This window comes from Prosopis cineraria, unplaced genomic scaffold (genome assembly GCF_029017545.1).
Source record: "Prosopis cineraria cultivar Desert tree isolate PC_DT_omini unplaced genomic scaffold, ASM2901754v1 PC9, whole genome shotgun sequence".
NCBI classification, from domain to species: domain Eukaryota; kingdom Viridiplantae; phylum Streptophyta; class Magnoliopsida; order Fabales; family Fabaceae; genus Prosopis; species Prosopis cineraria.
This window is the reverse complement of record NW_026555340.1, coordinates 15613949-15629725: the sequence shown is the minus strand read 5'-3', so window position 1 is coordinate 15629725 and position 15777 is coordinate 15613949. Positions and strand designations below refer to the sequence as shown.

The following is a 15777-nucleotide window of genomic DNA, read 5'->3' as shown; positions in this document are numbered from 1 at the left end:
AATCTAATCAAGTGTTTAAAACCAATGTAGAAGCATAGGATACCATTTTACACTAAAAGCATTGCAAGGAAATTGAGAAAAACAAGACAATAAGGAATAGCGGTAGGGGCCATGGCATGTCATGCATGCGCTGTGGCGTGCTCCTTTCTTGTGTAACATGTTATAGTGCAGGCGCCGACTTGCCTCGACATATTGCACAAAAACTGACAGTAATACTGTGGTCATTTTGACAGCAATAGAGGGCCAACTTTCGGTGTGCTTCAATTCTTAGTTTAATGTCCAATTTAGGTAAAATAGGTGTTTATAGAAAGATCAATTCAAAATCTAGCTCATGGTATAAGTTTTACTTCCAAATAATTTCACACAAGAGAATTGGACATCCAACACATTTTTCACTACTTCTCACACTTTTACATCACAAGGGTATCCAAAAATCAACGCTTGTGCCAAAATCTATCACTAACACTTAAACCACACTTAATAAACCTAGGACAACTTGCTCAACACACCATAAGCACAAAATAACACAGAGATGTCATCTTCAACTCTCAATCCTTATTAACATCAAAATAGAAGGAGATATAGCAATGCATTTTATGACTATAAAATCATTTACATATAATAACATACTCTATTTACATTAACATTTTGGCCTTGTCAAGGTTTTTCTCAATTTACCCAAACATATTTAGAGTCCAAATTACACATTGAAATAACAAGTATATGGTGCAATAAATGCATACTTCAAAATCAACAATCCTAGTTGGCAATATCATCATAATTGATACATGATATTATAAAGTGAGAGGATTTTTGTGTGTGTGTATGTGTTATAGAGTTAAGTGGTGTGGTTGTTTATCACTTGGCATTACTACCTGAGTTATCAAGTATTCATCCAGTATTTTACGTATCAATGTTATAAAGTATTTTATGACCCTTCATATGTGATTGAGACTCAGGGGATTCAAATAAACCTAGATTTATCGTATGAAGAAATTCCAGTGATCATTCTCAATAGGCAAGTAAAGAAGTTGCAATTGAAAGAAATCGCTTCAGTAAAAGTGTTGTGACACAATCATTTTCAAGAAGCTAGATGAGAAGTAGAAAGTGAAATACATGCCAAGTATCTATACTTATTTGAAGATTAAGGTAAGTATATTTAAATTCGGGGGACTAAATTTCTTAAGGAAGTATAATGTAATATCCTAGAATAAATATATATATATATATATATATATGTATATATGTATTTATGTGTATGTATATATAAAAATTAAAATTAATTAAATTAGAGTAAATGAGTTCAATTCATTAATTTTGGGAGGGAGATTTAACAAGGTGGATTTGGCGGCCTTGTGAAATTACCATTTCTATTAACTTTTAGTACCAAGTTCGTATCTATTAGATATAGGAGGTGTAAATTTTTTTAGTTTCTTTACCTTAATGCCTAAAAAATACAAAATAAAATAAAATAATAAATAAAAGAAGCACGGCAAACAGATTTTTTTTTTTTTTTTCTCGCTCGGCCTGCCCTTTACTTTTTCATTCCCGATTCATCTGTAAGAGAGAGAGTTCAAGAGAAGCACGCGCCCGTTTTTCACTTGGGTCTTCCTCTTCCATTTCTCCTCCCAATCCACCCATCGCCAGTGAATGAAGGTGGTCCGTCGTTGCCGCTATGGAAGTCTGCTAGTCTTCTCCCTATTCCACGTTCTCGCCGTCGGTCTTCTTTTTTCCTCTCCGTTTGTTTCAGCGGCACCGCTGAAGATTTTCTCCTTCCTTGTTCAAGCCATATTTGTTCTGTTGCCTAAACTTGTTCTTCCATTTTTCCTTCCTCTAGTTTTGATTTGGGGTGAGTATGCCTGAACCTCTCTTCCTTCTTTTATAATGCTCATTCGTGTGTTATTTGGGTTGTTGCAAATTGAGAATTTTCCTCTCTAATCTCTGCTTGATATGTGAATAAGAGCATATTCAGGATTTAATAAAGCTGGAATTTGGAGATTAAGGGGTGTATTTTGGTAGGTAGTTTCATTTGAGAGCATGATTATATAAGAGGGAGAAGATGGACATAGAATTGATTTTCAACTGAAATTGACTTTTGATGGAAATTTGTTTTGTGAAGTATCATAATTGTGTTGGTAACTACCAAAAAAAAGACTAATTTAAGGAGCAAAGAGTTTAGTTGATTTATTTGAAATTTATGTATATTAGATGTTTGTAAAAAGTTTGAAAAATAATTATATCTTAATGATTTCAATTTGTTGGGTTAAAATCATATCAAAAATTTTGAGACTTAAATTTAATTGCGATTGTTTCTATTGTGGTGATAATGAAGGATGAACTTTGTCGTATTCAAATTAATTGTGATTGTCCTATTGTGATGAGAGAGTTTACTCATCTAGTAGAAATTCTATTAAAATTCAATTATTTTTGATAGGGTCGTTAGAAGAAGAGAAAACTTGATTTTAGTTGTAAGAAGAGAATTTTGAAACTGATGATATGTCAAATAAATAAATAACATTTCTCAATAAAGAGAAGTAGTGATCTTTCTCTTACTTTATTTATTTATTTTAATTGTTATAAACAGATCTTTTTGTACTATATAATTAAGCTGATTTAAAGTATGTAATTAGCTTTTTTGTTGTTCGAGTTAAAATATAGGTATTCTCATGGTATTATATTTCTTAAAAATATTATTATATACATGGACTAAAATTTTAAATGAAAAAGTTATTTATACTTTACAAGTTAAAAGAAAATTTTGAACTATAAGGTTTTTTGGATTCCATGTATGACAAAAATATTTTATAGGATCAAATACAAAACACTAGTTATTAATGACAGTTTCGTTAGTCCTTAACATGTCATGGCACACCTAGAAAGCAGGGCACATTAGACGTGCTAGCCTCATGTGTTGGCCAACACACGTCGAAGGGAGGATGTAATTTCATGGATATAATCTATGTCTGTTATTTATAAGTGTTATGCTTGCACTTGTTTTTTTTGTGGCTTTTAGTCATGTCGGATATTACTTGTTCTCATGGACTATGTGTTTGTGCCTATTATTCATTTTGTTAAAATCCTAACAGAAAACAAGTTTTCTAAATTATATTTTTACTCTTAAGAATTGTGTTTTTATGATTTAAAAAAAAAGATATAGTCTTGATTTAGTGGTTATGATTCTCTATTGTTTCTTTTATATTTTTGTTACTCAATTATTAAAGATAAATTGTGTTGTGATTTTTTAATATCATTGATAATTAGATTAGTCACTTGTTTTTTGTTTTATATATTTATGATTATCATTTTTACTTATTATTATTATTATTATTATTATTATTATTATTATTATTATTATATTATTATTATTATTATTATTATTATATTGGGGTGTTGTTTACTAAAAGAATTTTTGGTATTTAGATAGTAGAAATAGACCTGCTTTTAGTAGTTCTTGTGGGACTCCTTGAGACAAGAAGTATTTTGTTGCTCCAATTATATTGTGGATTAATATAAATATTTAAGTATTTTGTTTTAGTTTTAGAGTCACAAATCATATAGGAAAAATCCTTGCTTAAAATATTTTAGTTTGTGTGTGTGTGTGTGTGTGGTGTGTGTCAGAGTAGAACTTCGAATGCCGCCTAGATGTTCTTTATGACAAGTTGTAGAGATTTTGGAAAGCCTAACTTATAGCAAAGATTTTGTGAAAATTTCTATAGTAAGCTTAAATATTTTGTTCCTATTAACAATTATTTAATATAAATGATGATTATATGATAAAATTGTAATTATTATGTTAGATGTGTTAAGTGTTTAGGTTTATAAAATATAAGTTTTTTTGTATTCCAGCCGATCACACTTCAAAAGTTCCAGGTGTGACAATTTACAATAAGTACAACATTCTTAAGCCTCTGAAGCATTTTCTTTTTTACCACCCAATCTAGAGCCAGTAAAAATATTAAAAGAGATGAGTGAGTACGACTAGTTAATAACCAATGTTCCTTTACCCTATGTAATTTCATATTAATTGACATTTTATAGAGAAATCATATATGAGGCATATAATCACACACTCCCTTTGGTCTTATTTATAAGTTTTTAAAAGTAATTTTTGGTCCAAAATATAAGACACTTTATAATAATTAAATCACTTTTTTAATTTTACCCTTTCTTGATTAATGTGATGGTATTTAATGTAATTGTATTATTATTTAAAGCCAAGGGTAAAAATGAAATTACATTTTATTTTTTTTATAATATCAAGAAAAAAACTAACTTTTCTTAAAATGTGTGAAACGATTGAAAGTGTCATATAATAAAGACCGTAGGGAGTATTTCACATCTTCACATATAACTCATGTTATATTTATATAAATCATTATAATATTATCATGTCATCATTTTTCACAAGTCATCTCACAAGACACATTGCCAAAATGCTAACAATCATGTGATAATAGCCCCAAAAAATACAACAATGCACATTTCCACAATAATGACAATTATGTGACAATGGCACAGTCAAATATCATGACTTGTCACAAACTTAACATCCATGTGGCACATCAAATAATATGCACGATCAAACTAATCTTATATCCTTCTTATACTTTTTAGCTGAAACAATGAGCTATAAATCAAGTAGGGTTTTGTCTGTGTGAATGAACTGTCCAAGTTCACCAATTGTGAGGAGCAACCCGGCTAAGGTCACTAGTCTTACTTTCAAACTATAGCTTCCTCTATTTTTGAATCTCTAAGGTTTCATAAACCCTAAGCTAGTCTCTTAGAAGAACTAGTAGAGATAGCTTGCTTCAAGTCAAGTTAGGTTTGAGTCCTTCGGCAAATAATGGGACAATCCCTCAACAAACAGTGAGACAGTGGCTACCTCCCAATTTCAACAGTTAATAGCTAGGCTAGCTTTTGATTCTAACAACAAACAGCCAATACCATATAGATTTTATCTCTCCTCCTCTCCTTAGGTGAACTCTTGCCAATACGATCGTGCAACCACTCATGCTCACATATAGCATGTTATTAGCCACAACAGTATGTCCAATTATTTGTTAGCATATGAAATGAAATAATCATGCATCTTATCTCATTTTACATTTCCCAAGGCGCACAAGCTCATAAGCACAATCACATAATATAACATATTCTACTTCTCATCATTTCATCATCATATATTCACATTACATTGCTCATCATATCATATCAAGTTTTTCTAACAACACATATAACTATAGATATCATAATCATTATCATAATTAAACATGTCATTTTAATCATTCATTCATCATGTTGTGGTTAAAAGCTCATCATAGCTTCGTTTATGCTTTTAAAAACATGTTACATAATAGCAAATATAAAATCTCAACTAATTTTGCTAATCACTTATCATTTTAAAAATGTAAATCAATTAATATACAATTACACAAGATAGATTTTCACAATTACTTGAAACTTTTGAATGGTCAAAAGTTTACCCATCTATTATTATTTCTAAAGCTTGATTTCAAGTTCAAACTGGTACATGAACGATCAATCTACAATTAATTATATCCATACTCATCTATCACCATTTTCACAATTCCAACTCCCTAATTCAACACCAAAAATGGCCAAAGCTTTCCTTCCTAGCATGTAGGCTTACCTATTGGGATTATTAACTCCCTTTAGGTCACATTAACTTAAATAATGTTCAATATTTCCTTTAACAATCCAAAATCATACTCAGAGAGTCTAGGGTTCATCCATTAATGAGAGTTTAAATCCAAGAACGCTTAAAATCATCAAACTTAGGTTTAAATATTTCAAACAACTCCTATTAGCCTCATTTAAATTAATGGATTTAGACCCATCACCATGTAGGTCTGATAATCACTTTCCATAATCAAACCCTAACCAAAGAAATCTATTAAGAGAGGAAAATAGGGGAAGAAAGAGGCTTAGGGAGCTTACCTTAAGTAATTGAAGGCCTTAGAATGCTCCAAATCATTCCATACTCAAGCTTTAGCAAATCAAAACTCGTTATCTTTGTTCTCTCTCTCAAACCTCTTTGCCTCCCTTTATTTTTCCAGTTGATCCATACCTTTTTTACTATCAAATTTGGTTTGTGTGCCACAGCACATGTCACACACCCTGTGACATGTGGTATAGAGAACTCTTCTTTGTGTTTCTGTGACTCATGAGCCACAGCATATTGTGCACGCCCCATAGCATGTGGCATAAATTTACTTCTCCTTGGTTTTCTCCTATTTTGAGGTCCAAATGTCCCAACTCTGCTCCGAACTCAATTCTAAGATTGAAATCACAATTTAAAACATTCACTTACTCTCTATAACCATACATCACATTAATTTGCTTAATTAATCTCATTTAACTTTTTTAATTTGAAATTAATTTTTTAGAATATTATAGAAGTAGCAAGAAGAAAGACATGGCAAGCGTTGCTTCTCATTTATGTTTCTCCCCCTTCTTTGCTATTGAGTACAGCATTGATAACTGTGACCTATGAGCCTTAGCTGTGGTTGACCTCTCACCAAACTAACAACTGACGCACGCATCATCACTTCTCTTTGGAGCCACATTTTTTATTGTTCAATTTTAATATTACTAATAACAATAATCACTAGTCAAAAGCTTTTAGGAATTAACATTTAAACTATTACTAACACACGAATTCCCGTTTACTTTAACTTTATAAATATATTTCAATAATTAAAATATTTTTTTATTTTCAATCATATTTTTTCTTATCTTTTAGATATTTGGGTTTTTAATTTATTTTATTAATATTTTGAGGATTGATATATTTTTATTTAAATTATATTTTTATATATTTTATTATTTTATTCATGATCGGTTTGATCTCAATCTGACCCTTAATTGAACCACTAACCCTTGAATTGCTACCTTAACCAATTTAATGATTGATTCAATTTTCAATACCTTGCTAAAAACAAACCTAACGAGGAAGAACAATGTTACAACATTCCTATTACCATAGATTGCAGCACAACCCCTGAATATTGTTAAAGGAAATAACGATACAAAGCATCACTTCCAATGTGTATGAAAGAAAAAGATACCTGAGGATAAAATATTAAAATCTAAGTCAATTCACCTCAGTTGAATAGATAAATTGTTAAACTAGTATCTTGACTAATTTAATAAAATGTTTTGCTTATGACTGATTTAGTCATGATTCAACCATGATTTTAATTCTTAATCTTTGAACTAGCACCTTACCTAGTTCAATAATCGGTCTGATTTTTAATACCTTGCTTGAGGATGAAGCATTAACAATATGTATGAATTCAAAATTTGAACATCAATCCTATAGAAATGAAATACCAAACATGTAAACAAAATAACACACCAAGCATGGTTCTAATGTACAACAGTACAAGCAGTATTTAGGAACATAATGCTATTGATGATTCATGATACTTCCTTCAGACAGATGAGACCTGAATGGAAGTACAACGCCTGCTTTCCAAGGATTAGCATCAAATGAATCAATATCAGTAGATGCCATCCTACTGAAAGGTCAATAGCTTGCGCGCTACTGTAGGCAAAACAAATCCAATCTGGCCTTCACTGATGTCCAACTTGACATGATATCCATTAGAGTGAATCTCTGGAGCATCCATCACCTTAAGCGAAACCGAAGTTAGTGAGACAAATTTCCAGCAAAACAGCACCAAGAGCTGAAAAGGGGCATATTCTCTACCTTCCAAAAACAACTATGCACAGCCTTAATATGTACCCGAGCAAATTAATACATCTCATATAAGAACCAAAGTCGGCTAATACTTGTGACATTCTGATAGGCAATAACACAACTCTTGAATATACAAATGATAACAGTAACAAACACTTGAATATACAACTCTTGGCACATATGATGTTGTACTTAGAAAGCCATATAGTAAAAGTACCAACAAAACATGGATCATGCATATGGTTAGTTGCTTTAAACCAAATCTCAATTCATACAAGGCGAATTGTATATCCAGATTGGGACATGTGTTTGATGCCTTTCTGAACAATGATCTTTGCACCATATATAAAAAACTTTGATTGCATTATTAATAGCCAGAGCGTAGCCAACAATGCAAGCAAATCACATAACCATTCCCAGAACTTGACAGGAAAGAAAACAAGTGACACCAGTTAGTAACTAAATGATAGAAATGAAGCATAATACTACCTGATTTTTATTAAGAAGAAAGTAAAGATCAAATAAAAAATTACAAAGAGTCGCACAGTTGAAGGAAGATAGAAGTATAGTTTATCAAATATATTCCACAACAGAAGGTGATGAAGCAACTATACACACCTTCAGCAGTGTCTAAATGTCTTTCTGGATACTTCGGTTTCTCAGCATTCTTATTTGAATCATAATAATTTTTAGACTAATTCAATAAAATCAAACAAACATTCTTTAGCAAACTCGGAAAACAGACTTGGAACCAATGCCTTTCTGTCCAATGTATCCAGCATTAGACCCTTTCTTTGTTGAATTTCCAACATCACAAAGCGCTCTCATATTTTCTGCATAGAAACCTTGCTCATTATCCAAAACAATAATTCCAGAATCTCAGAATAAATATCAGTTTTGGTTCCACGTTCTCTGGATAATTATTATCATCTGCACTCTGGACCTGAACCAACATGAGAAATAATTTGATAAATGGACAGAAATACAGAATATTAACCAGCAGATACTAGCAGCATAACCGACACAACATTAAACTGAATTTCCAACACTCAAAACAGTTACAAAATGAATAACTTTATGGTAATCAAACCATTCATAAACAGTGCGAAGTGAAAGTAAAAACTAGAGATGGATACCATATTCCTCGAGAATAATTGCTGTCTCAGTTACTAGCATATTTAGAATACAAGTCTAAAATAAACAATTGAATAGGTAATGTTTATCAATAACATGACACCAATATTCTGAGGAAGGAAGGTCAGGAGGAGTTGCAGCATACACAAATGTTGATCAGGCAAGTTCAATTACAGACAAAAATTCCACAATTAGATACTAGACCGTTGTGTTGAGAAACTTTGTTACTTGGAGATTTATATGAATTTAAAAAAAAAAAATTGATGCTAGAAGTAACGCTGAGGACGAATATCAAGCACTAGTGCTAGGTGTATGCGAAGGAATGTGGACTAAAAGGGTGTTGGCTGAATTTAAAATTAGCATTAAATTGCACAAAGCATTGCCTTCAAGTTATTGATGTCATCGAACAACTTTGATAAGGAAAAGAGCAAGTTCATCTCCCTATAGTAGTTCACGTGCAGCAGAGTTGTGCTTCTCTAAAACAGCATCCAGTGCAGATATCTAGGACTCATCACGTGATTGAGCCTTGCAAATAAGGTCGTATATCATATCTGCCACCTTTTGTAATGACATAAAAAGGCAGGAGGGGCGATTGTTCCTTATCTCTCATGGAACTGTGGATGGGCAGAAACTAATGTAGCCTTTTATGATGAAATCACGAAACTCCGGATTTCTAAGAGTCTGACATGCCAATCAATGACTTCAGGCACATAGGCTTTCTCTTCCCTCATCATTTCAGATTTCATATCAAGATTTAAAACTACAACAGTTAATCCCAAAAACACATCCATCTTAAGCTCCAACTAGAGTCAAAAGTAAATGTAACAATCATTTTATTGCATATTGGAGATCCAGCAATCATGACTAAACAGAACGCCTAATATGAATATATATATATATATATATAGTGTAGTATCTAAATGATCACTTCATTTAAAAACAGTCATTTAGTTTCCATTCACACATTTCTATTTTATTTGTTTCATTCCCCAGTCCAAGCAAAGAGAAGATAGGAAAGTTTAGCATGGAACCTCAAAATAAATACTAACTTTAAAACCAGAATGCCAATGACATAACTGTGGGTGGAACCTTGAAACATAACAAAGCTAAACTGCATTATTAAATATTGAAGGCACTAACCTCACATTACAACCATCGAAGCTTAAGTTGACTTCCTACAAATAATTTTGCCTTGAGATCAAAAGAGCAATTAAACAGTAACTAGGTATCAGAATGCTGCAAAAATTAGAAAAGAAATTCAAGCCTGAGGCCTTTCAGAATTAAGTTCATGCCAGAAGGCAGGTTAAGCCGCTAAACTAACTTTCTCGGTCTCGACAACCTCTTGCTCCATTTCCTTCACTGCTCTAATTAGGGCCCTAGTGATACCCTTGAGATACAAGCCATTCTCTTTCATTTCCTCTAGGAGCTTCTCCGCCATTTGCCAATCCAAAGCCTTCAGGCACAGAGACTGGATCAACTTCTCATATTCATCAACAGTTGGTCGGACACCAAAGTCCTTCATCTCTGCCAATAATTCCAAAGCCTTGTCAAACTGTTCTAGCTTGCAATATCCCCGTATTAGAGTATGGTAAGTTACAGGGCTCAACTCAGAATATTTCTTTTTAGCTTCTGTGAAGACTTTCTGAGCCTGTTCCATCTCGCCACCATTTGCGTAGGCACTTATAACAACAGTATAAGTATATACATCTGGTCTTAAGCCTCTAGTTTCCATAAGTTTCATCATCTCCAATGCCTGTTCCATTTCCCCAATTTTGGAATATCCTGTAATAACATAATTGAAGACAGCATTCCCAGGAGGTGGGCCATCTGCAATCATTTTTAAGACCAATTGCTTGGCTGCACCAACATCTTTGATTCTGCATAAGGCCTGAATGACAGCTGAATATGGCTTTATTGTATGTTTCTTATCTTCAACAATATCCTCTAACATCTCCAAAGCTAATTGTACAGTTTCATTATCTTGACTAAGTTGACCGATCAAAAAGTTAATAGAAGATGTTGGTATATGCTGCTTTTTCTCTCTTGCTACCACATAAACTGCATGGGCAGCTTTAGCGTTTTTCCCCTTGCAAAACCAAGATATAATCTTACCAACTTGCTCACCAGCAGGCACGCTTTCAATATCAAGCATCTTTTGACACACAGACCAAGCCCAATCAAAGAAAGATCGCCTGCAAAGAGCTTCAATTGTAAAGTAATAGGTGTCTGCGTTTGGCACACACCCTAGTTCCTCAAAATTATTGAAGACATCAAATGCAGCTTTTCCTTTGCCCAATTTTGAGAAGGAAGCTAACAATTCATTAAGAATCTCCACCTTCAGCACTCCATTCTCTTTCTCGTTGATATCCTTAATTAAATCCCACAGGGCGTATATCTCTTTCTTCCTGAGAACACTGCATACAGCCAAAACAAGAGATTCTACAACAGCGGTGGTGACCTTAAAAGATTTGTCTTTCCAAGCCCACCTGAAGAATCTGATAAGATTGTCACCAGCAACTAGAGGGGTTTGAAGTACTTTGATCATGAACTCTTCATGTAGAATTAAACCCAGGTCATTGAGAGACGACTCCAAGGACCCATCAGGACTACTTTGAAGAAGAGACAACACATTCTCCAACTTCTCCAGATCGATCTCGTAAACCTCTTCTTTCCCCTCGTCTTCGCTCTCCTGGCCAAAACCAGAAGCAGAATCATCCATCTGCGCACCCCCAGTTTCTTCAAGAGACTCTTCATGAGGCCCATTATCCGATGGGGCATCATTGCCCATCTGAGCACCATCATATTCATCAACACCCCCAGAAGAATGCACTGGAACTTCATGACTAAAATCCTCCTTGGTAGAATCAGTAACTTGCGATTCAAAATGAGAGTGTTCAGCTGAATGCTGGGAAAAGAATCGAGGGCTCTCGCAGAGACAGGATATTTGCGGAAAATTCCATGCAGATAAGTGAGAAGATTGGACTATATCTACTAAGCTAGAATGAACAGCCGTCACCTTAGGGATTCGGATTCGGGAAGCATTGAAGTTCCGAAAAGCTTGTCTTGCAAACGCCGACCTCCACATCCTCGAAGGAACGCGGGAAGTCTCGAAAGAACTCGCTGCCGCTGGCTGGACGAAGGTGCTGGAACTCACTCGCAAGCTGTTGCAAGGAGGGACCGAGGGCGAGGGGAACGGCCGACGGAGGAGGAGGAGGAGGAGGAGGGAGGAACGAAGACGACAAGAACGGCCGACAACGGAGGAGGGAGGGCGATGTGCGACTGCCAGCGCCTGCGTAGGGTCGTTTGTGAGTGATAGGGGTTTGATTTGGGAACCAAATGAAATGAGTAATGAAGTTTAGCCCAAAACGCTCATTTGATCGAGGATTCGTTTGCTTTAGTTTTTTATTAAAAAAATTTACTTTTTTTATTTTTTAAAAAATTATTTCATAAGTTTTGACTTTGGTTGTTTAATATTTTTTTAAAGAATCAAAATATAAAAAATATATACTTCCTCCTTTCAAAAATATAAAATATTTTTAATCGAATCTTATCTCTCAATCAAGTTGTTACCTACTTTTAAACTAATCCTATTTTTTTATATTTACCTTTATTAAATATCTTACAATAAATATAAAGTCATTATCAATAAGGTACCTTTAAAAAAAAGGCAATAATTACACCTTAAAAGACTAAAAATGCTTTACATTTTTAAACATCTAACTCCTCAAAAAATACCTTACATTTTTAAACAGAGAAAGTATTTAATTATTTTAAAAAATTATTCTAATGGCTTTTGAAAATAAATAAATGCGATAAATGAAAAAAATGTTTTAAAAATACAAAATATATGAAATATCATAACATTTAAAAGTATCTAATTAATAATTACTCCCTCCATTCAAAAATATAAAATATTTTTAACCGAATCTCACCCCTAATAAAGTTATTACCTATTTTCAAATGAATCCTATATTTTCATATTTATTCTTATTAAATACCCTACAATAAATATAAAGTCATTATTAATAGGGGCACTTTTGAAAAAAAAACAATGATTACTCTTCAAAAGATTAAAAATACTTTATATTTGTTAACATCTCACTCCTCAAAAAATGCCTTATATTTTTTAATAAAGAGAGTACTTTTTATTATTATAACAGAATATAATAATATTTATTTTTATAAAATCTCTATAAAATATTTTTTAATAAAATTTTTAAATTATTTAAAAATTATTTGTTTTTTAATCTCAAATAAAGAAGTCTTAATGTATGTAGTTTCACAACGTGTGTGTGTATTATGTATGTATATGTACATACATGTATATGTGTATATATGTATATATATAATCCATTAATACACATAATTCTACCTTACATAATTTTGATTTAGGAATTAAGCCATCGCAACATAGCACACATGCTATGAAAGAATATCTATAGTTACTTTCACTCATCGCTTACGCAAACAATTCAGAGAGACATTTCCAAGCACAACAATTCTCAACGATAGTCTACAAGTCACAAGATTCATATGCATATACACCATCCATTTAAAAATATAAAATATTTTTTTATTAAATTTTATCTCTCAATAAAAATATTTATTTATTTTTAAATTAATTTTATCTTTTCATATTTATTCTTATTTAACATTCTATAATAAATATAAAGTTGTTCATTAATATGAATACTTTTAAAAAAATAATTACATTTTAAAATATTAAAAATATTTTATATTTTTTAACATCCAATTTCTCAAAAAATATTTTACATTTTTAAATGAAGGGAGTACAACATTATTATTATAAGATTCAAAAGTTATTTTAGAGTCTCTAGGTTACTCTAATGCTACTTTAATATTACTCTAGTACCTTAAAGTTAAATTATAAAGTGAAACTCCTCTATCCCCAACTTCAATCCCTTTTATGGGAGGAGAAAAGCAAATTTATCTACTTTAAAGAGGACCCTCTTATCATGCACACATTAAGTTATCAATGTTCTAATTCTTCATTCAAAGTCCAATATTCACTTTGGATTCAACTAGATATTAATGGGTCAATTGGTAGACATTAACGACTATGCTACTTATAAAGGGTTTATTTGCAATGATCAAAGAAATTTGATCAAGTTTTTTTGGATACCTTAGTCACTACCCAACATTGCAGTTAAACTTTTAGATATTCTAATAGGACTTAGCTTTTATTGGAGTGAAAATTTTACTAAAGTTAATATTTATTCTGATTCAATTGAAGCTCTCATACTCATTCAACAATTACAATCAGAATCATCCTTTCTCTTGTGCTATTGATATATAGGATCAAAAACTTAGTTATGAGAAATTGGATTGTAACTTTTGAACATATTTTTAGATAAACGAATAGGTGTACTGATTGGCTTGCTCGTCACATACCTAATTTAGGTATTACTCTCTTCATCCCAAATTATAGAATACTTTTAGACAAAATTTTACATACCAATAAACCTCATTAAATACACTTAAAAACATTATCTTTTCAAAACAAAAATATAAACTTTCAAAAATATCCATTATTTAATATATTAAAAAGAGAAAAGACAAAAATTAATTATAGAGAAAGAAAGGGTAATATTAGAATTTGTGCATTAAATGAAACATTAATATATTCAAAGTGTCTTATATTTTGATATGAAAAAACTCCTTCAAAAGTACTCTATAATTTAAAACGAAGTGAGTACTATTTTTGTTGATCCACCTTTAGGACACAGAAGCATCATTTGCTATGACATGAGCTAATTATTCCTTTGCATGATTTTTCTGTGGTCTTGTATTAAATTAAAAAAATATTGAATCCCCTTTATTTCTAACTCAAATTTTCCCTTTCCTTACCCAAAAAAAAAACTAAATTTTATTAACTCAAATTTTCACTAACTTAAGACTCTAACGAGCTATTTGAGTTTAGAGTCTTAGTTTAACTTTTATTATCTTAAATAATCTATAAACTTCAAATAAATCAGTAAAAAATCTCATAGCTAGTCGATTCAATTTGATCAAATACCATTATCAAGATTCCCAAAACCTAAGCTTGGAAAAACTTTGTCATCAACCCACAATTAAATGATGGGGAGACACTACTAGGGGACTTAGCATATTTGGTTTATATTCTCATTTTTTTTTAAAATTGTTTTATAATATAGTTTTTAAAATTATTTTTCAAAATAAAAAAAGAAAATATGTTTGGCTATTTTAATTTAAAAAAATTTTAAAATTTAAAAAATTGGCTGATAGTGATTATCAGTTGTAATTAATGGTGATGACTTATGATAATTATTAGTTAAGGTAACTGTAGTTTTTAATAATTAAATATAATGTGTTTTAAAAATAAGAAAAATAAACAAAAATAGCTTTAAGATGTCTTTATTTTTTTGTTTCTAAAAACAAAAAATGAAGACAATTTTAAAAATAATTAGATTCAAAATACTTATTCAAATAATTTTTTAATTTTTTTTGTTTTTAAAAAAATCTGTTTTTTTAAAAAAACAAAAACCAACTAGGCCCTTACACAGGACGGGCTTTTTTATCCTAGAAATAGAGACATCTGATTTTGCCCCCCTTCTTTTTTTACCCCTTGTAATCCTTTGGGTTATGCATTATTAAAGCCTTTGCAATACCATGTAATTATTATTGTCTCCTTTTGCTTTTAGTTTGAAGGCGCTGTTCTTATAAGGCTCTATATTTTTAAGCAAAAGTCTCTTGTTTACTTTTTTCCTATTTTTCTTGTACAGTGGGGAGCAAAGATGCATATAGGCCAATGCTTCTTGACTTCAAAGCCTTCATATTTGATTCACCTTGTCAAGTATGGATGCAAAGGCACGATTATACAATTATATATAATTAAAATTCTCACTAAATAGTGAGAAAATATTAATCTCTTGTTATAT

At 31.5% G+C, this 15777-nt stretch overlaps 1 protein-coding gene across 1 annotated transcript; it reads right to left on the bottom strand.

Annotated features, from left to right (window-relative positions):
- Positions 1-7266: 7266 nt before the first annotated feature.
- On the bottom strand, positions 7267-12210 carry LOC129320503 (pentatricopeptide repeat-containing protein At3g02650, mitochondrial-like). Its single transcript, XM_054965997.1, has 3 exons — positions 9998-12210; positions 8342-8666; positions 7267-7655 (listed from the first exon to the last, which is right to left on the bottom strand). The coding sequence occupies exon 1, from the start codon at positions 11940-11942 to the stop codon at positions 10161-10163; it is 1782 nt and encodes a 593-aa protein (XP_054821972.1). The 5' UTR covers positions 11943-12210; the 3' UTR covers positions 7267-7655; positions 8342-8666; positions 9998-10160.
- Between the last annotated feature and the right edge of the window lie 3567 nt (positions 12211-15777).